The 22,487-nt window shown below is 41.2% G+C and overlaps 1 protein-coding gene across 2 annotated transcripts in view; it reads left to right on the forward strand.

The window, feature by feature from the left end:
* The window catches only part of MIX23 (mitochondrial matrix import factor 23), a 67,402-nt gene extending 49,178 nt beyond the window's left edge, over window positions 1–18,224 (forward strand). Inside the window, exons 4-5 of one of the 2 annotated variants that reach the window (XM_053704521.1) lie at window positions 5,643–5,702; window positions 17,928–18,224. In XM_053704521.1, coding sequence (XP_053560496.1) covers window positions 5,643–5,702; window positions 17,928–17,993 — 126 coding nt within the window. In that variant the 3' untranslated portion in view covers window positions 17,994–18,224. The remainder of the gene's footprint in view (window positions 1–5,642; window positions 5,703–17,927) is intronic. The other variant, XM_053704522.1, reaches the window with a different exon arrangement.
* Window positions 18,225–22,487: the final 4,263 nt, after the last annotated feature.

Consider the following 22,487-nt stretch of genomic DNA (forward strand, 5'->3'; position numbering starts at 1 on the left):
CCCTGTGATGTGTGCACCAATCAGTACCAAACACAGGTGAGATGTTACATATTTATACTGTGTGTACCCCTGTGATGTGTGCACCAATCAGTAGCAGACACAGGTGAGATGTTACATATTTATACTGTGTGTACCCCTGTGATGTGTGCACCAATCAGTAGCAGACACAGGTGAGATGTTACATATTTATACTGTGTGTACCCTGTGATGTGTGCACCAATCAGTACCAAACACAGGTGAGATGTTACATATTTATACTGTGTGTACCCCTGTGATGTGTGCACCAATCAGTACCAAACACAGGTGAGATGTTACATATTTATACTGTGTGTACCCCTGTGATGTGTGCACCAATCAGTACCAAACACAGGTGAGATGTTACATATTTATACTGTGTGTACCCCTGGGATGTGTGCACCAATCAGTACCAAACACAGGTGAGATGTTACATATTTATACTGTGTGTACCCCTGGGATGTGTGCACCAATCAGTACCAAACACAGGTGAGATGTTACATATTTATACTGTGCTCAGCCCTGTGATGTGTGCACCAATCAGTACCAAACACAGGTGAGATGTTACATATTTATACTGTGCTCAGCCCTGTGATGTGTGCACCAATCAGTACCAAACACAGGTGAGATGTTACATATTTATATTGTGTGTACCCCTGTGATGTGTGCACTAATCAGTACCAAACACAGGTGAGATGTTACATATTTATACTGTGTGTACCCCTGTGATGTGTGCACCAATCAGTACCAAACACAGGTGAGAGGTTACATATTTATACTGTGTGTACCCCTGTGATGTGTGCACCAATCAGTACCAAACACAGGTGAGATGTTACATATTTATACTGTGTGTACCCCTGTGATTTGTGCACCAATCAGTACCAAACACAGGTGAGATGTTACATATTTATACTGTGCGTACCCCTGTGATGTGTGCACCAATCAGTACCAAACACAGGTGAGATGTTACATATTTATACTGTGTGTACCCCTGTGATTTGTGCACCAATCAGTACTAAACACAGGTGAGATGTTACATATTTATACTGTGTGTACCCCTGTGATGTGTGCACCAATCAGTACCAAACACAGGTGAGATGTTACATATTTATACTGTGTGTACCCCTGTGATGTGTGCACTAATCAGTACCAAACACAGGTGAGATGTTACATATTTATACTGTGCTCAGCCCTGTGATGTGTGCACCAATCAGTACCAAACAAAGGTGAGATGTTACATATTTATACTGTGTGTACCCCTGTGATGTGTGCACCAATCAGTACCAAACACAGGTGAGATGTTACATATTTATACTGTGTGTACCCCTGTGATGTGTGCACCAATCAGTACCAAACACAGGTGAGATGTTACATATTTATACTGTGCGTACCCCTGTGATGTGTGCACCAATCAGTACCAAACACAGGTGAGATGTTACATATTTATACTGTGTGTACCCCTGTGATGTGTGCACCAATCAGTACCAAACACAGGTGAGATGTTACATATTTATACTGTGCGTACCCCTGTGATGTGTGCACCAGTCAGTACCAAACACAGGTGAGATGTTACATATTTATACTGTGTGTACCCCTGTGATGTGTGCACCAATCAGTAGCAAACACAGGTGAGAGGTTACATATTTATACTGTGTGTACTCCTGTGATGTGTGCACCAATCAGTACCAAACACAGGTGAGATGTTACATATTTATACTGTGTGTACCCCTGTGATGTGTGCACCAATCAGTACCAAACACAGGTGAGATGTTACATATTTATACTGTGTGTACCCCTGTGATGTGTGCACCAATCAGTACCAAACACAGGTGAGATGTTACATATTTATACTGTGCGTACCCCTGTGATGTGTGCACCAGTCAGTACCAAACACAGGTGAGAGGTTACATATTTATACTGTGTGTACCCCTGTGATGTGTGCACCAATCAGTACCAAACACAGGTGAGATGTTACATATTTATACTGTGTGTACCCCTGTGATGTGTGCACCAATCAGTAGCAAACACAGGTGAGAGGTTACATATTTATACTGTGTGTACTCCTGTGATGTGTGCACCAATCAGTACCAAACACAGGTGAGATGTTACATATTTATACTGTGTGTACCCCTGTGATGTGTGCACCAATCAGTACCAAACACAGGTGAGATGTTACATATTTATACTGTGCTCAGCCCTGTGATGTGTGCACCAATCAGTACCAAACACAGGTGAGATGTTACATATTTATACTGTGCTCAGCCCTGTGATGTGTGCACCAATCAGTACCAAACACAGGTGAGATGTTACATATTTATATTGTGTGTACCCCTGTGATGTGTGCACTAATCAGTACCAAACACAGGTGAGATGTTACATATTTATACTGTGTGTACCCCTGTGATGTGTGCACCAATCAGTACCAAACACAGGTGAGAGGTTACATATTTATACTGTGCGTACCCCTGTGATGTGTGCACCAATCAGTACCAAACACAGGTGAGATGTTACATATTTATACTGTGTGTACCCCTGGGATGTGTGCACCAATCAGTACCAAACACAGGTGAGATGTTACATATTTATATTGTGTGTACCCCTGTGATGTGTGCACCAATCAGTACCAAACACAGGTGAGATGTTACATATTTATACTGTGTGTACCCCTGTGATGTGTGCACCAATCAGTACCAGACACAGGTGAGATGTTACATATTTATACTGTGTGTACCCCTGTGATGTGTGCACCAATCAGTACCAAACACAGGTGAGATGTTACATATTTATACTGTGTGTACCCCTGGGATGTGTGCACCAATCAGTACCAAACACAGGTGAGATGTTACATATTTATACTGTGTGTACCCCTGTGATGTGTGCACTAATCAGTACCAAACACAGGTGAGATGTTACATATTTATACTGTGCTCAGCCCTGTGATGTGTGCACCAATCAGTACCAAACAAAGGTGAGATGTTACATATTTATACTGTGCGTACCCCTGTGATGTGTGCACCAATCAGTACCAAACACAGGTGAGATGTTACATATTTATACTGTGTGTACCCCTGTGATGTGTGCACCAATCAGTACCAAACACAGGTGAGATGTTACATATTTATACTGTGCGTACCCCTGTGATGTGTGCACCAGTCAGTACCAAACACAGGTGAGAGGTTACATATTTATACTGTGTGTACCCCTGTGATGTGTGCACCAATCAGTACCAAACACAGGTGAGATGTTACATATTTATACTGTGTGTACCCCTGTGATGTGTGCACCAATCAGTACCAAACACAGGTGAGATGTTACATATTTATACTGTGCGTACCCCTGTGATGTGTGCACCAGTCAGTACCAAACACAGGTGAGAGGTTACATATTTATACTGTGTGTACCCCTGTGATGTGTGCACCAATCAGTACCAAACACAGGTGAGATGTTACATATTTATACTGTGTGTACCCCTGTGATGTGTGCACCAATCAGTAGCAAACACAGGTGAGAGGTTACATATTTATACTGTGTGTACTCCTGTGATGTGTGCACCAATCAGTACCAAACACAGGTGAGATGTTACATATTTATACTGTGTGTACCCCTGTGATGTGTGCACCAATCAGTACCAAACACAGGTGAGATGTTACATATTTATACTGTGTGTACCCCTGTGATGTGTGCACCAATCAGTACCAAACACAGGTGAGATGTTACATATTTATACTGTGCTCAGCCCTGTGATGTGTGCACCAATCAGTACCAAACAAAGGTGAGATGTTACATATTTATACTGTGTGTACCCCTGTGATGTGTGCACCAATCAGTACCAAACACAGGTGAGATGTTACATATTTATACTGTGCTCAGCCCTGTGATGTGTGCACCAATCAGTACCAAACACAGGTGAGATGTTACATATTTATACTGTGTGTACCCCTGGGATGTGTGCACCAATCCGTACCAAACACAGGTGAGATGTTACATATTTATACTGTGTGTACCCCTGTGATGTGTGCACCAATCAGTAGCAGACACAGGTGAGAGGTTACATATTTATACTGTGTGTACCCCTGTGATGTGTGCACCAATCAGTACCAAACACAGGTGAGATGTTACATATTTATACTGTGTGTACCCCTGGGATGTGTGCACCAATCAGTACCAAACACAGGTGAGATGTTACATATTTATACTGTGTGTACCCCTGGGATGTGTGCACCAATCAGTACCAAACACAGGTGAGATGTTATATATTTATACTGTGTGTACCCCTGTGATGTGTGCACCAATCAGTAGCAGACACAGGTGAGAGGTTACATATTTATACTGTGTGTACCCCTGTGATGTGTGCACCAATCAGTACCAAACACAGGTGAGATGTTACATATTTATATTGTGTGTACCCCTGTGATGTGTGCACCAATCAGTACCAAACACAGGTGAGAGGTTACATATTTATACTGTGTGTACCCCTGTGATGTGTGCACCAATCAGTACCAAACACAGGTGAGATGTTACATATTTATACTGTGTGTACCCCTGGGATGTGTGCACCAATCAGTAGCAGACACAGGTGAGATGTTACATATTTATACTGTGTTTACCCCTGTGATGTGTGCACCAATCAGTACCAAACACAGGTGAGAGGTTACATATTTATACTGTGCGTACCCCTGTGATGTGTGCACCAATCAGTACCAAACACAGGTGAGATGTTACATATTTATACTGTGTGTACCCCTGTGATGTGTGCACCAATCAGTACCAAACAAAGGTGAGGTGTTACATATTTATACTGGCAACATTGCAATAATAAAATGCTCCAATACTTTAAAGCCTTTTCTTTTTGCACTGCTGCTTTACAGTGTCCTAAATGTGCATGTTCTGAAGGCTATCTCAGTATGCTGTCATGTGAAAGGGCTGTTTCAAAAGAGTATTAAATAAATAAGCCTTAAATGGTTACTGTGAAACCCTAAACCTAAGTCAGGATTCAGATAGAGCAAATGATTTTAAACAACTTTACAGGAGCAGTAATGCACTAGTGGGAGCTAGCTAAACACATTGGATGAGCCAATGACTAAAGGCTTTTATGTACAGCTCCCAATAGTGCACTGCTGCTGTAAATCTACCTAGGTATGCTTTTCAGCAGGGGGTAGCAAGAGAAGAAAGCAAATTAGATAATAGAAGAGTTGTTTAAAATTGTATATTCTGTCTGAATCCTAAAAATTCAATTTGGACTATACTGTCCCTTTAACAGACATAAAACAATCTGTCATCGTTATGAAGGAACTATAGTTAAACAAATCTAAATTCTTTGCATGAAAAAGGTTAAAGGGGAAAGCAATGATCAGTTTTAAGAATCTTTTAAATTCACATCTATTATCAAAATGAATTTGTTCTTTTGGTATCATTTGCTGAAAAGCATACTAGGCTCCGGAGCATTAGTGCACTACTAGAAGCTAGATGGTGGCTACACTCTCTCTTGTGATAGGCTCACCAGATATGTTCAGCTAGCTCCCAGTAGTGCATTGTAGCTCTGGAGCCAACTTGAACTATGTGCTTAATCCACTTGCAGGGATCGGAACTTATATGAAGTATGTAAACTATTTTTTGTTTTCTCCTAGTTGAAACTTTTGCAATCGGAGCTGAATGTAGAAGAAGTAGTGAATGATAGAAGCTGGAAGGTAACAATTTCACTGTTCTCCACAGAAACGTTTGCTAGCCAGTTGACATTGTGCAGTAGCCGGTTGACATTGTGCAGTAGCCGGTTGACATTGTGCAGTAGCCGGTTGACATTGTGCAGTAGCCGGTTGACATTGTGCAGTAGCCGGTTGACATTGTGCAGTAGCCGGTTGACATTGTGCAGTAGCCGGTTGACATTATGCAGTAGCCGGGTGGCATTGTGCAGTAGCCGGGTGTCATTATGAAGTAGCTGGGTAGCCTAGCCGGGTGACATTGTGCAGTAGCCGGGTGACATTGTGCAGTAGCCGGGTGACATTGTGCAGTAGCCGGGTGACATTGTGCAGTAGCCGGGTGACATTATTAAGTAGCCGGGTAGCCTAGCCGGGTGTCATTATGAAGTAGCCGGGTGTCATTATGAAGTAGCCGGGTGTCATTGTGCAGTAGCCGGGTAGCCTAGCCGGGTGGCATTATGCAGTAGCCGGGTGGCATTGTGCAGTAGCCGGGTGGCATTATGCAGTAGCTGGGTGGCCTAGCCGGGTGTCATTATGAAGTAGCCGGGTGACATTGTGCAGTAGCCGGGTGTCATTATGAAGTAGCTGGGTGGCCTAGCCGGGTGTCGTCATGAAGTAGCCGGGTGACATTGTGAATGATAGAAGCTGGAAGGTAACAATTTCACTGTTCTCCACAGAAACGTTTGCTAGCCGGGTGACATTGTGCAGTAGCCGGGTGACATTGTGCAGTAGCCGGGTGACATTGTGCAGTAGCCGGGTGACATTGTGCAGTAGCCGGGTGACATTGTGCAGTAGCCGGGTGACATTGTGCAGTAGCCGGGTGACATTATTAAGTAGCCGGGTAGCCTAGCCGGGTGGCATTGTGCAGTAGCCGGGTGGCATTGTGCAGTAGCCGGGTGGCATTGTGCAGTAGCCGGGTGGCATTGTGCAGTAGCCGGGTGACATTGTAGCCGGGTGACATTGTAGCCGGGTGACATTGTAGCCGGGTGACATTGTAGCCGGGTGACATTGTAGCCGGGTGACATTGTAGCCGGGTGACATTGTAGCCGGGTGGCATTGTGCAGTAGCCGGGTGGCATTGTAGCCGGGTGACATTGTAGCCGGGTGACATTGTAGCCGGGTGACATTGTAGCCGGGTGACATTGTAGCCGGGTGACATTGTAGCCGGGTGACATTGTAGCCGGGTGACATTGTAGCCGGGTGGCATTGTGCAGTAGCCGGGTGGCATTGTGCAGTAGCCGGGTGGCATTGTGCAGTAGCCGGGTGACATTGTGCAGTAGCCGGGTGACATTGTGCAGTAGCCGGGTGACATTGTGCAGTAGCCGGGTGGCCTAGCCGGGTGTCATTATGAAGTAGCCGGGTGGCCTAGCCGGGTGTCATTATGAAGTAGCCGGGTGACATTGTGCAGTAGCCGGGTGGCCTAGCCGGGTGTCATTATGAAGTAGCCGGGTTGCATTATCATCTTCAATATACTTGAGAGTTTTTCAGCTCATGTTAGAAATAGAAGTGCAGAACACTGTTATATTCCTCATAGCCATTGGCTGCACACTCTAGTGACCTATTTATAACTGTCCCTAATTGGCTACAACAGAGAAGGTAACCTAAGTTATAATATGGCAGCTCCCAGTGTTTTATAGACACTGAAACTTTACACTTATTTTGTAAATATTTAAACAATAATGAAACTTTACAAAGTCAATCCATATGTTATTCTCAGACTAATCTTTTATTGGAATACATAATTAGATCTAGCATTTATTTAGAGCTGGATTACAAGTGGAGCGCTGTATATCGCTTTCCTGAAAGCGATATTAGAGCTCAACTGTGTAATACCAGCGCACACTAATGTGTGCTGGTATTACAAGTTAACAGCAATGCAAAGCAAGCTTGCCTCCACATAGCTGGAAGCATTTCGTTGACGAGAGCACACTTCTATAGGCCCCATAGGAGCCTCGTTCTGATGGCATCAGAACCTGCGCTAATTTTGAATTGTTGTTTAAGGATGACGCATTGCTGTATAATCGGTCACATGCTATAGTCACCATCATGAAGCAACTAGTCCAAATAGTTACTATTTTTATGGTTAACATTTTTTATTTTTTGTTCAAGTGTCAGTTTTAACAGGAATTTTTTTTTACACCAAGTATGAAATTGCGTCTGTGGCTTTGCATGCAGTGTATGAGCGGAGCACACAGTTTATATATAGGAGTAAAACATCCTGCTGTGTAGTGAAGAGCAGTTTGCATGCAGTGTATGAGCGGAGCACACAGTTTATATATTTATATATAGGAGTAAAACATCCTGCTGTGTAGTGAAGAGCAGTTTGTATGCAGTGTATGAGCGGAGCACACAGTTTATATATAGGAGTAAAACTTCCTGCTGTGTAGTGAAGAGCAGTTTGCATGCAGTGTATGAGCGGAGCACACAGTTTATATATTTATATATAGGAGTAAAACATCCTGCTGTGTAGTGAAGAGCAGTTTGTATGCAGTGTATGAGCGGAGCACACAGTTTATATATTTATATATAGGAGTAAAACATCCTGCTGTGTAGTGAAGAGCAGTTTGCATGCAGTGTATGAGCGGAGCACACAGTTTATATATTTATATATAGGAGTAAAACATTCTGCTGTGTAGTGAAGAGCAGTTTGTATGCAGTGTATGAGGGGAGAACACAGTTTATATATAGGAGTAAAACGTCCTGCTGTGTAATGAAGAGCAGTTTGTATGCAGTGTATGAGCGGAGCACACAGTTTATATATTTATATATAGGAGTAAAACATCCTTTTGTGTAGTGAAGAGCAGTTTGTATGCAGTGTATGAGCGGAGCACACAGTTTATATATAGGAGTAAAACTTCCTGCTGTGTAGTGAAGAGCAGTTTGCATGCAGTGTATGAGCGGAGCACACAGTTTATATATAGGAGTAAAACTTCCTGCTGTGTAGTGAAGAGCAGTTTGCATGCAGTGTATGAGCAGAGCACACAGTTTATATATAGGAGTAAAACTTCCTGCTGTGTAGTGAAGAGCAGTTTGTATGCAGTGTATGAGCGGAGCACACAGTTTATATATAGGAGTAAAACTTCCTGTTGTGTAGTGAAGAGCAGTTTGTATGCAGTGTATGAGCGGAGCACACAGTTTATATATAGGAGTAAAACATCCTGCTGTGTAGTGAAGAGCAGTTTGTATGCAGTGTATGAGCGGAGCACACAGTTTATATATAGGAGTAAAACTTCCTGTTGTGTAGTGAAGAGCAGTTTGTATGCAGTGTATGAGCGGAGCACACAGTTTATATATAGGAGTAAAACATCCTGCTGTGTAGTGAAGAGCAGTTTGTATGCAGTGTATGAGCGGAGCACACAGTTTATATATAGGAGTAAAACATCCTGCTGTGTAGTGAAGAGCAGTTTGTATGCAGTGTATGAGCGGAGCACACAGTTTATATATTTATATATAGAGGTAAAACGTCCTGCTGTGTAGTGAAGAGCAGTTTGCATGCAGTGTATGAGCAGAGCACACAGTTTATATATAGGAGTAAAACGTCCTGCTGTGTAGTGAAGAGCAGTTTGTATGCAGTGTATGAGCGGAGCACACAGTTTATATATAGGAGTAAAACATCCTGCTGTGTAGTGAAGAGCAGTTTGTATGCAGTGTATGAGCGGAGCACACAGTTTATATATAGGAGTAAAACGTCGTGCTGTGTAGTGAAGAGCAGTTTGTATGCAGTGTATGAGTGGAGCACACAGTTTATATATAGAGGTAAAACATCCTGCTGTGTAGTGAAGAGCAGTTTGTATGCAGTGTATGAGCGGAGCACACAGTTTATATATAGGAGTAAAACGTCCTGTTGTGTAGTGAAGAGCAGTTTGCATGCAGTGTATGAGCGGAGCACACAGTTTATATATAGGAGTAAAACGTCCTGTTGTGTAGTGAAGAGCAGTTTGTATGCAGTGTATGAGCGGAGCACACAGTTTATATATAGGAGTAAAACGTCCTGCTGTGTAGTGAAGAGCAGTTTGTATGCAGTGTATGAGCGGAGCATACAGTTTATATATTTATATATAGAGGTAAAACGTCCTGCTGTGTAGTGAAGAGCAGTTTGCATGCAGTGTATGAGCGGAGCACACAGTTTATATATTTATATATAGGAGTAAAACATCCTGCTGTGTAGTGAAGAGCAGTTTGCATGCAGTGTATGAGCGGAGCATACAGTTTATATATTGGAGTAAAACTTCCTGCTGTGTAGTGAAGAGCAGTTTGTATGCAGTGTATGAGCGGAGCACACAGTTTATATATAGGAGTAAAACGTCCTGTTGTGTAGTGAAGAGCAGTTTGTATGCAGTGTATGAGCGGAGCACACAGTTTATATATAGGAGTAAAACATCCTGCTGTGTAGTGAAGAGCAGTTTGCATGCAGTGTATGAGCGGAGCATACAGTTTATATATTGGAGTAAAACTTCCTGCTGTGTAGTGAAGAGCAGTTTGTATGCAGTGTATGAGCGGAGCACACAGTTTATATATAGGAGTAAAACGTCCTGTTGTGTAGTGAAGAGCAGTTTGCATGCAGTGTATGAGCGGAGCACACAGTTTATATATAGGAGTAAAACTTCCTGCTGTGTAGTGAAGAGCAGTTTGCATGCAGTGTATGAGCGGAGCACACAGTTTATATATTTATATATAGGAGTAAAACGTCCTGCTGTGTAGTGAAGAGCAGTTTGTATGCAGTGTATGAGCGGAGCACACAGTTTATATATTTATATATAGGAGTAAAACATCCTGCTGTGTAGTGAAGAGCAGTTTGTATGCAGTGTATGAGCGGAGCACACAGTTTATATATAGGAGTAAAACTTCCTGCTGTGTAGTGAAGAGCAGTTTGCATGCAGTGTATGAGCGGAGCACACAGTTTATATATTTATATATAGGAGTAAAACATCCTGCTGTGTAGTGAAGAGCAGTTTGTATGCAGTGTATGAGCGGAGCACACAGTTTATATATTTATATATAGGAGTAAAACATCCTGCTGTGTAGTGAAGAGCAGTTTGCATGCAGTGTATGAGCGGAGCACACAGTTTATATATTTATATATAGGAGTAAAACATTCTGCTGTGTAGTGAAGAGCAGTTTGTATGCAGTGTATGAGGGGAGAACACAGTTTATATATAGGAGTAAAACGTCCTGCTGTGTAATGAAGAGCAGTTTGTATGCAGTGTATGAGCGGAGCACACAGTTTATATATTTATATATAGGAGTAAAACATCCTTTTGTGTAGTGAAGAGCAGTTTGTATGCAGTGTATGAGCGGAGCACACAGTTTATATATAGGAGTAAAACTTCCTGCTGTGTAGTGAAGAGCAGTTTGCATGCAGTGTATGAGCGGAGCACACAGTTTATATATAGGAGTAAAACTTCCTGCTGTGTAGTGAAGAGCAGTTTGCATGCAGTGTATGAGCAGAGCACACAGTTTATATATAGGAGTAAAACTTCCTGCTGTGTAGTGAAGAGCAGTTTGTATGCAGTGTATGAGCGGAGCACACAGTTTATATATAGGAGTAAAACTTCCTGTTGTGTAGTGAAGAGCAGTTTGTATGCAGTGTATGAGCGGAGCACACAGTTTATATATAGGAGTAAAACATCCTGCTGTGTAGTGAAGAGCAGTTTGTATGCAGTGTATGAGCGGAGCACACAGTTTATATATAGGAGTAAAACTTCCTGTTGTGTAGTGAAGAGCAGTTTGTATGCAGTGTATGAGCGGAGCACACAGTTTATATATAGGAGTAAAACATCCTGCTGTGTAGTGAAGAGCAGTTTGTATGCAGTGTATGAGCGGAGCACACAGTTTATATATAGGAGTAAAACATCCTGCTGTGTAGTGAAGAGCAGTTTGTATGCAGTGTATGAGCGGAGCACACAGTTTATATATTTATATATAGAGGTAAAACGTCCTGCTGTGTAGTGAAGAGCAGTTTGCATGCAGTGTATGAGCAGAGCACACAGTTTATATATAGGAGTAAAACGTCCTGCTGTGTAGTGAAGAGCAGTTTGTATGCAGTGTATGAGCGGAGCACACAGTTTATATATAGGAGTAAAACATCCTGCTGTGTAGTGAAGAGCAGTTTGTATGCAGTGTATGAGCGGAGCACACAGTTTATATATAGGAGTAAAACGTCGTGCTGTGTAGTGAAGAGCAGTTTGTATGCAGTGTATGAGTGGAGCACACAGTTTATATATAGAGGTAAAACATCCTGCTGTGTAGTGAAGAGCAGTTTGTATGCAGTGTATGAGCGGAGCACACAGTTTATATATAGGAGTAAAACGTCCTGTTGTGTAGTGAAGAGCAGTTTGCATGCAGTGTATGAGCGGAGCACACAGTTTATATATAGGAGTAAAACGTCCTGTTGTGTAGTGAAGAGCAGTTTGTATGCAGTGTATGAGCGGAGCACACAGTTTATATATAGGAGTAAAACGTCCTGCTGTGTAGTGAAGAGCAGTTTGTATGCAGTGTATGAGCGGAGCATACAGTTTATATATTTATATATAGAGGTAAAACGTCCTGCTGTGTAGTGAAGAGCAGTTTGCATGCAGTGTATGAGCGGAGCACACAGTTTATATATTTATATATAGGAGTAAAACATCCTGCTGTGTAGTGAAGAGCAGTTTGCATGCAGTGTATGAGCGGAGCATACAGTTTATATATTGGAGTAAAACTTCCTGCTGTGTAGTGAAGAGCAGTTTGTATGCAGTGTATGAGCGGAGCACACAGTTTATATATAGGAGTAAAACGTCCTGTTGTGTAGTGAAGAGCAGTTTGTATGCAGTGTATGAGCGGAGCACACAGTTTATATATAGGAGTAAAACATCCTGCTGTGTAGTGAAGAGCAGTTTGCATGCAGTGTATGAGCGGAGCATACAGTTTATATATTGGAGTAAAACTTCCTGCTGTGTAGTGAAGAGCAGTTTGTATGCAGTGTATGAGCGGAGCACACAGTTTATATATAGGAGTAAAACGTCCTGTTGTGTAGTGAAGAGCAGTTTGCATGCAGTGTATGAGCGGAGCACACAGTTTATATATAGGAGTAAAACTTCCTGCTGTGTAGTGAAGAGCAGTTTGCATGCAGTGTATGAGCGGAGCACACAGTTTATATATTTATATATAGGAGTAAAACGTCCTGCTGTGTAGTGAAGAGCAGTTTGTATGCAGTGTATGAGCGGAGCACACAGTTTATATATTTATATATAGGAGTAAAACATCCTGCTGTGTAGTGAAGAGCAGTTTGTATGCAGTGTATGAGCGGAGCACACAGTTTATATATAGGAGTAAAACATCCTGTTGTGTAGTGAAGAGCAGTTTGTATGCAGTGTATGAGCGGAGCACACAGTTTATATATTTATATATAGGAGTAAAACGTCCTGCTGTGTAGTGAAGAGCAGTTTTCATGCAGTGTATGAGCGGAGCACACAGTTTATATATAGGAGTAAAACATCCTGCTGTGTAGTGAAGAGCAGTTTGTATGCAGTGTATGAGCGGAGCACACAGTTTATATATAGGAGTAAAACATCCTGCTGTGTAGTGAAGAGCAGTTTGTATGCAGTGTATGAGCGGAGCACACAGTTTATATATAGGAGTAAAATGTCCTGTTGTGTAGTGAAGAGCAGTTTGTATGCAGTGTATGAGCGGAGCACACAGTTTATATATAGGAGTAAAACATCCTGCTGTGTAGTGAAGAGCAGTTTGCATGCAGTGTATGAGCAGAGCACACAGTTTATATATTTTATATATAGAGGTAAAACATCCTGCTGTGTAGTGAAGAGCAGTTTGCATGCAGTGTATGAGCGGAGCATATAGTTTATATATTTATATATAGGAGTAAAACATCCTGTTGTGTAGTGAAGAGCAGTTTGCATGCAGTGTATGAGCGGAGCGTATAGTTTATATATAGGAGTAAAACGTCCTGTTGTGTAGTGAAGAGCAGTTTGTATGCAGTGTATGAGCGGAGCACACAGTTTATATATAGGAGTAAAACGTCCTGTTGTGTAGTGAAGAGCAGTTTGCATGCAGTGTATGAGCGGAGCATACAGTTTATATATTTATATATAGGAGTAAAACTTCCTGCTGTGTAGTGAAGAGCAGTTTGTATGCAGTGTATGAGCGGAGCACACAGTTTATATATTTATATATAGGAGTAAAACATCCTGTTGTGTAGTGAAGAGCAGTTTGCGTGCAGTGTATGAGCGGAGCACACAGTTTATATATAGGAGTAAAACTTCCTGCTGTGTAGTGAAGAGCAGTTTGTATGCAGTGTATGAGCGGAGCACACAGTTTATATATTTATATATAGGAGTAAAACGTCCTGCTGTGTAGTGAAGAGCAGTTTGCATGCAGTGTATGAGCGGAGCACACAGTTTATATATTTATATATAGGAGTAAAACATCCTGCTGTGTAGTGAAGAGCAGTTTGCATGCAGTGTATGAGCAGAGCACACAGTTTATATATTTATATATAGAGGTAAAACATCCTGCTGTGTAGTGAAGAGCAGTTTGCATGCAGTGTATGAGCAGAGCACACAGTTTATATATTTATATATAGGAGTAAAACATCTTGTTGTGTAGTGAAGAGCAGTTTGCGTGCAGTGTATGAGCGGAGCATACAGTTTATATATTTATATATAGGAGTAAAACGTCCTGTTGTGTAGTGAAGAGCAGTTTGTATGCAGTATATGAGCGGAGCACACAGTTTATATATAGGAGTAAAACTTCCTGTTGTGTAGTGAAGAGCAGTTTGTATGCAGTGTATGAGCGGAGCATACAGTTTATATATTTATATATAGAGGTAAAACGTCCTGTTGTGTAGTGAAGAGCAGTTTGCATGCAGTGTATGAGCGGAGCACACAGTTTATATATTTATATATAGAGGTAAAACTTCCTGTTGTGTAGTGAAGAGCAGTTTGCATGCAGTGTATGAGCGGAGCACACAGTTTATATATATAGGAGTAAAACTTCCTGCTGTGTAATGATGAGCAGTTTGCATGCAGTGTATGAGCGGAGCACACAGTTTATATATTTATATATAGGAGTAAAACGTCCTGCTGTGTAGTGAAGAGCAGTTTGTATGCAGTGTATGAGCGGAGCACACAGTTTATATATTTATATATAGGAGTAAAACATCCTGTTGTGTAGTGAAGAGCAGTTTGCATGCAGTGTATGAGTGGAGCACACAGTTTATATATAGGAGTAAAACTTCCTGTTGTGTAGTGAAGAGCAGTTTGTATGCAGTGTATGAGCGGAGCACACAGTTTATATATAGGAGTAAAACTTCCTGTTGTGTAGTGAAGAGCAGTTTGTATGCAGTGTATGAGCGGAGAACACAGTTTATATATTTATATATAGGAGTAAAACGTCCTGCTGTGTAGTGAAGAGCAGTTTGCATGCAGTGTATGAGCGGAGAACACAGTTTATATATTTATATATAGAGGTAAAACATCCTGCTGTGTAGTGAAGAGCAGTTTGTATGCAGTGTATGAGCGGAGCACACAGTTTATATATTTATATATAGGAGTAAAACATCCTGTTGTGTAGTGAAGAGCAGTTTGCGTGCAGTGTATGAGCGGAGCACACAGTTTATATATAGGAGTAAAACTTCCTGCTGTGTAGTGAAGAGCAGTTTGTATGCAGTGTATGAGCGGAGCACACAGTTTATATATTTATATATAGGAGTAAAACGTCCTGCTGTGTAGTGAAGAGCAGTTTGCATGCAGTGTATGAGCAGAGCACACAGTTTATATATTTATATATAGGAGTAAAACATCTTGTTGTGTAGTGAAGAGCAGTTTGCGTGCAGTGTATGAGCGGAGCATACAGTTTATATATTTATATATAGGAGTAAAACGTCCTGTTGTGTAGTGAAGAGCAGTTTGTATGCAGTGTATGAGCGGAGCACACAGTTTATATATAGGAGTAAAACTTCCTGTTGTGTAGTGAAGAGCAGTTTGTATGCAGTGTATGAGCGGAGCATACAGTTTATATATTTATATATAGAGGTAAAACGTCCTGTTGTGTAGTGAAGAGCAGTTTGCATGCAGTGTATGAGCGGAGCACACAGTTTATATATTTATATATAGAGGTAAAACTTCCTGTTGTGTAGTGAAGAGCAGTTTGCATGCAGTGTATGAGCGGAGCACACAGTTTATATATAGGAGTAAAACTTCCTGCTGTGTAATGATGAGCAGTTTGCATGCAGTGTATGAGCGGAGCACACAGTTTATATATTTATATATAGGAGTAAAACGTCCTGCTGTGTAGTGAAGAGCAGTTTGTATGCAGTGTATGAGCGGAGCACACAGTTTATATATTTATATATAGGAGTAAAACATCCTGTTGTGTAGTGAAGAGCAGTTTGCATGCAGTGTATGAGTGGAGCACACAGTTTATATATAGGAGTAAAACTTCCTGTTGTGTAGTGAAGAGCAGTTTGTATGCAGTGTATGAGCGGAGCACACAGTTTATATATAGGAGTAAAACTTCCTGTTGTGTAGTGAAGAGCAGTTTGTATGCAGTGTATGAGCGGAGAACACAGTTTATATATTTATATATACAGGTAAAACATCCTGCTGTGTAGTGAAGAGCAGTTTGTATGCAGTGTATGAGCGGAGCACACAGTTTATATATTTATATATAGGAGTAAAACATCCTGTTGTGTAGTGAAGAGCAGTTTGCGTGCAGTGTATGAGCGGAGCACACAGTTTATATATAGGAGTAAAACTTCCTGCTGTGTAGTGAAGAGCAGTTTGTATGCAGTGTATGAGCGGAGCACACAGTTTATATATTTATATATAGGAGTAAAACATCCTGTTGTGTAGTGAAGAGCAGTTTGCGTGCAGTGTATGAGCGGAGCACACAGTTTATATATTTATATATATATATAGGAGTAAAACTTCCTGTTGTGTAGTGAAGAGCAGTTTGCGTGCAGTGTTTAAGGGGGAGCACACAGTTTATATGTTGAATTTCAGTTAGGCCTACACTGAACACTAACAATGGGTGCTGTCAGCTAGAAGTTATTAGCTGCTCACACAGTATTGGCAAACACAAGGGGATTAGTATATTATTACAGTGCTGAGGTTAGGAACCTGGGTTTTAGGGTTTGTGACCAGTATAACGATTGTTTATTTAAAGGGACAGTCTACACCAAAATTGTTATTGTTTAAAAAGATAGATAATGCATTTACTACCCATCCCCCAGCTTTGCACAACTAACATTGTTTTATTAATATAGTTTATAACATTTAAACCTCTAAATTTCTGCCTGTTTGTAAGTCACTACAGACAGCCTCTTGTGTCATGCTTTTTTTTTTAGCTTTTCACAACAAGAGACTGTTAGTTCCTGTGGCCCATATAGATAACATTGTGCTCTCTCCCGGAGTTGTGCAGGAAACAGCACTAATTGGCAAAAATGCAAGTCAATAGATAATTAATAATAAGTCAGGTGATCAGGGGTTTGTCAGCAGATGCTTAGATACAAGGTAATTACAGAGGTAAAACCTATATTAATATAACAATGTCGGTTATGCAAAACTGGGGAATGGGTAATATAGGGATTATCTATCTTTTAAAACAATAAAACATTTTTTGGAGTAGACTGTCATTTTAAAGGGACATTGCAGTTAAAATTTAAATGCACATAAATTACTTCTTTTAAAAACATATTTACTAACTATATATATATATATATATATAAATATACTATGCATCTAGTACATTGTTATCACTGTTTGGTTTTAGTATTTATCGCTGCACGTGCATATGCAGCATAGCTAGATATTCCTATGGCACCAGCATTGTGAATACTGCAGCTGCTCAGAGAGCCAGTGGGGCTTGTATCATGTCAGCAATTATGCAAATTGAGTCTTTACCACATGGTACAAGCCCCTTGGGCTCTCTAAGCTTGTGCTGTGTTTAAAAAGCTTGTACATGGAGCATACTTAAATACACCTTTGGAACAGCTGTAGACATATTTTTGCTAATACATGTTTATTGCAAACAATGCATCTAATTCAGAACTGAAATGCACACACGTACTGGAATGTTTTAGTTTTTTTATTGAAATGATCTTATCTGTTTCAAGACTTCCCTGTTCCAAAACAATCTCCCCCCAAATCCATTTGTTTATTAAGGTGACCTATTAATGTATTTGTGCTAACTAACTTTTATGCTCTGTCATATTTTTTAGATCTTTAATGAGCGCTGCAGACTGCACTACAAACCCCCTAAGGAGCCATTAACTCAAGGACATTAAATCTGTGTATACAGGACTGAACCTGAGCTCAAAGGGCCGCGGCTGCTAGAACTTTATGGTGAAAGTATCTCACCTGGGACGGAATGAAGCCATTTGTCCCCTTTTTGACTGTAGCTAAAACATAATTATTTAAAGTCAACAAGCAAATCAGTCTGTGATTTCAGAACCTTAGCCTTTTGTATGAAATTGCTAAAAAAAAATATTTTATAACCATTAAATGTCATTTTCAGAGGTTGTGTGGTTTTGTTTGGGAAGGGGAACAGTTCTCTATTGTGTGAAATGCACCCCTGCCACCTACATTAAGAAACAAAAACTAAATCAAACCCAAAACACACACACTGAGAAACCATTTTTAGTGTCATTGTTGGCTTTGGATAGAGTGTTTGAAAGTGCTGGGCATGAGCCTCTGACAAGATGGCTGCCCCGGCATGAATATGAGTGAGACACAAAGGAAAAAGAAATCATCAGATTAGAGCCACTTGGACAACATTATCTGTCTTTTCTAAAACCCCAGATCTCCTTTAAGCCTACTTTGTTTATGCAGCTACTTTCGTTTCCTAAAACTTGTTGCTAGGAATCTATAGACCTAATAGGATGGAGATTGATATGTACAGCAAAGCATGGTAGGGCGGGTACATCTCTCGCTGAAATGTGTGTCTAGGGCACAAACAGAAGAGCCCACAGCTCACCTTGCTTGTACCTGGGGGGAGGGGCTTAAGTCTTCCAAATTTTACGGAATATATTCTCCCCTATGTGTAAACACATCGTCAATGAAAAAAAAATTATACCTTAGTTTTAGAGAAATTAAATATTAGTTAACTAGTTTAAAAATAAATCTTCCATGAGACCTCTTAAATTTTAAAGAAATTATCTGCACCAAGTGTGTTTATACAAGTTAACTAAGTTCTCTCAAAATTTGGGATGTAAAGTTATATTATTTCTTTTACAAGATATGACGAGTCCACGGATTTCATCCTTATGGGATTGCGCCTCCTGTTCAGCAAAGAACACCACAGCAGAGCTGTATATATAGCTCCTCCCTTCCATCCCCCTCCAGTCATTCTCTTTGCCTGTGTCAGAGACAGGAAGAGGTAAAGTGAGGTGTTAGTTTAGATTCTTCAATCAAGAGGTTTTTTATTTTAAAATGGTGCCAGTGAGAACTATTTTTCTCAGGGAGAAATCGTCAGTCTATAACTTCCCAAGAGGAGTGGAGACATTTTATTTTTCTGCCCTGATGTTGATCTTAGCAAAAGTTATCTAAGATCCATGCTGGTTCCCACAGAGCAGTGAAGGTAGTGTAAAGAAACCTCTTCAGTGTGGAGAACTGTGTCATGCTACAAGCATCATTGAGGTATGTTCAGTCCTTTGTTTCTGGGGAGACTTGATACATCAGAAAAGGCTGACATTTTCCCTATCTGGGGAGGGGTAATCAGTATGCACTATAGAAATAAAAAATGGTGTACCTGGAATTCCCTTTTATTTTATTTTACTCATTTAAAAGTGTGTTGGTGTTTCACTTTAAATTTCATGTGTGGGCTGATGCTGGGAACGGTTGCTGGCTGCTGTTATGATGCGGTTATATTGGGCCTGACAGGAGATATCTCTGAGTTGCGCTTTTGTATTTATAAGAGGGGCACAAGGCTTATTACAAATTGGAACAGAGATGTTAATTTCTCCAACATTGGTGTGTCCGGTACACGGCGTCATCCTTACTTGTGGGAATATTCTCTTCCCCAACAGGAAATGGCAAAGAGCACAGCAAAAGCTGCCCATATAGTCCCTCCTCAGGCTCCGCCCCCCAGTCATACTCTTTGCCGTTCTGAACAAGTAGCATCTCCACGGTGATGGTGAAGAGTATGTGGTGTTAGTTGTAGTTTTTTATTCGTCTTTCAAGAGTTTATTTTAAAATAGTGCCGGTTTGTTCTATTTACTCTAAAACAGAAAAGGATGAAGAGTTCTCTTTAAAAGAGGAGTATGATTTTAGCAGCAGTAACTAAAATCAATTGCTGTTCCCACGCAGGACTGTTGAGCCCAGAGAACTTCAGTTGGGGGGAACAGTTTGCAGACTTTTCTGCTCAAGGTATGACTAGTCCATTTTCTAACAAGACTTAGTAATGCTAGAAGACTGTCATTTTCCCTCTTTGGGATCGGTAAGCCATTTTCTTAGACTCATAACAGAATGAAGGCTTATTAATGGGCTAAATACTGGTTGACACTATTGTGGGCTAAATTGATTGCTTTATTGGATATTTATATGTGGTTTGAAGTGTTTTTAAAACCTGAGAATAATTTGGTAACGTTTTTAGGCGCCAGGCAGTCGTTTAGACACCTTTCCCAGTCAGGAAGGGCCTTTCACTCTAGTAGGCAGAGCCTCATTTTCGCGCCTTAATTGCGCAGTTTCTTTTGGATGCAGTGCATGCAGCTTCATGTGAGAGGGTCTGGTGGCCATTAAAAACGTTCCTGGAAGGCTTATTTCTGTGACGAATAACCCCCAAGGACAGGTGAAGCCGCAGCAAACGCTGTGGCTGGGACTGTAGTGGGTTTAAAATTGCTAATTGATAAAACAGCTCCGGTTTCCTCATTTAAGGGGTTACAAACTTGGGGTGCAATACTTTTAAGGCATTAAGACACTAGGGTGCAAATTTGGTAAAGATCGGATATTTCCTTCATAGTTTTTCACATATTCAGAAATAAAGTGTGCTCTGTTTAACATTTAAAGAGACAGTAACGGTTTTGTTTAAAACCGTTTTTATTGCATTAATAGCCTGTATAAGCCTGTCTAACATGTCTGTACCTTCAGATAGAACATGTTCTGTATGTATGGAGGCCAAGGTGGCCCCCCCTTCAAATGTATGTGATAATTGTGCCATAGCGTCCAGACAAAGTAAGGACAGTACTGTCACATTTAATAAGGTTGCCCAAGATGATTCCTCAAATGAAGGTAGTGGGGATAGTTCATCATCCTCTCCTTCTGTGTCAATACCAGTTATGCCCGCGCAGGCGACTTCTAGTACATCTAGCGCGCCAATGCTTGTTACTATGCAACAATTAACGGCAGTAATGGATAATTCTATAGCTAATATTTTATCCAAAATGCCAGCATTTCAAAGAAAGCGTGATTGCTCAGTTTTAAATACAGTAGAGCAAGAGTGCGCTGACGATAATTTATCTGTCATACCCTCACACCAGTCAGAATTGGCAGTGAGGGAGGGTTTGTCGGAGGGAGAAATTTCTGATTCAGGAAGAATTTCTCAACAGGCAGAACCTGATGTTGTGACGTTTAAATTTAAGTTAGAGCATCTCCGCGCCTTACTTAAGGAGGTACCAACTACTCTGGATGATTGTGACTCTTTGGTCATTCCAGAAAAATTGTGCAAAATGGACAAATTCCTAGAGGTCCCGGTGCACCCTGATGCCTTTCCGATACCTAAAAGGGTGGCGGACATAGTGACTAAGGAGTGGGAGAAACCAGGCATACCTTTTGTCCCACCTCCTATATTTAAGAAAATGTTCCCCATGGTCGACCCAAGGAAGGACGCATGGCAAACGGTCCCTAAGGTTGAGGGGGCAGTTTCTACGCTAGCCAAACGCACGACTATTCCCATTGAGGACAATTGTGCTTTCAAAGATCCTATGGATAAAAAATTGGAGGGTTTGCTTAAAAAGATTTTTGTTCAGCAAGGTTTCCTCCTCCAACCAATTTCGTGCATTATTCCTGTCACTACGGCGGCGTGTTTTTGGTTCGATGAACTAGAAAAGTCGCTCTATAAGGAGACTCCATATGAGGAAGTCATGGACAGAATTCACGCACTTAAGTTAGCTAATTCCTTTATTTTAGATGCCGCTTTGCAATTGGCGAGGTTAGCGGCGAAAAATTCAGGGTTTGCAATTGTGGCGCGCAGAGCGCTCTGGCTAAAGTCTTGGTCGGCGGATGTATCTTCCAAGACCAAATTGCTTAATATTCCTTTCAAAAGTAAGACCCTTTTTGGGCCAGAAGGAGATTATTTCAGACATCACTGGGGGAAAGGGCCATGCCCTCCCACAGGATAGGCCTTTTAAGGCTAAGAATAAGTCCAATTTTCGTTCCTTTCGTAACTTCAGGAACGGACCGTCTCCTAACTCTGCAGCCTCTAGACAAGAGGGTAACGCTTCCCAGACTAAGCCAGCTTGGAAACCAATGCAAGGCTGGAACAATGGTAAACAGGCTAAGAAGCCTGCTGCTGCTACCAAGACAGCATGAAGGGGTAGCCCCCGATCCGGGACCGGATCTAGTAGGGGGCAGACTCTCTCTCTTTGCTCAGGCTTGGGCAAGATATGTTCCGGATCCCTGGGCACTAGAAATAGTCTCTCAGGGTTATCTTCTAGAATTCAAGGAACTTCCTCCAAGGGGAAGGTTCCACATGTCTCTCTTATCTTCAGACCAGATAAAGAGACAGGAATTCTTACATTGCGTAGGAGACCTATTAAAGATGGGAGTGATACACCCAGTTCCAA

This window comes from Bombina bombina, chromosome 3, assembly GCF_027579735.1.
Source record: "Bombina bombina isolate aBomBom1 chromosome 3, aBomBom1.pri, whole genome shotgun sequence".
Taxonomy (NCBI): Eukaryota; Metazoa; Chordata; class Amphibia; order Anura; family Bombinatoridae; genus Bombina; species Bombina bombina.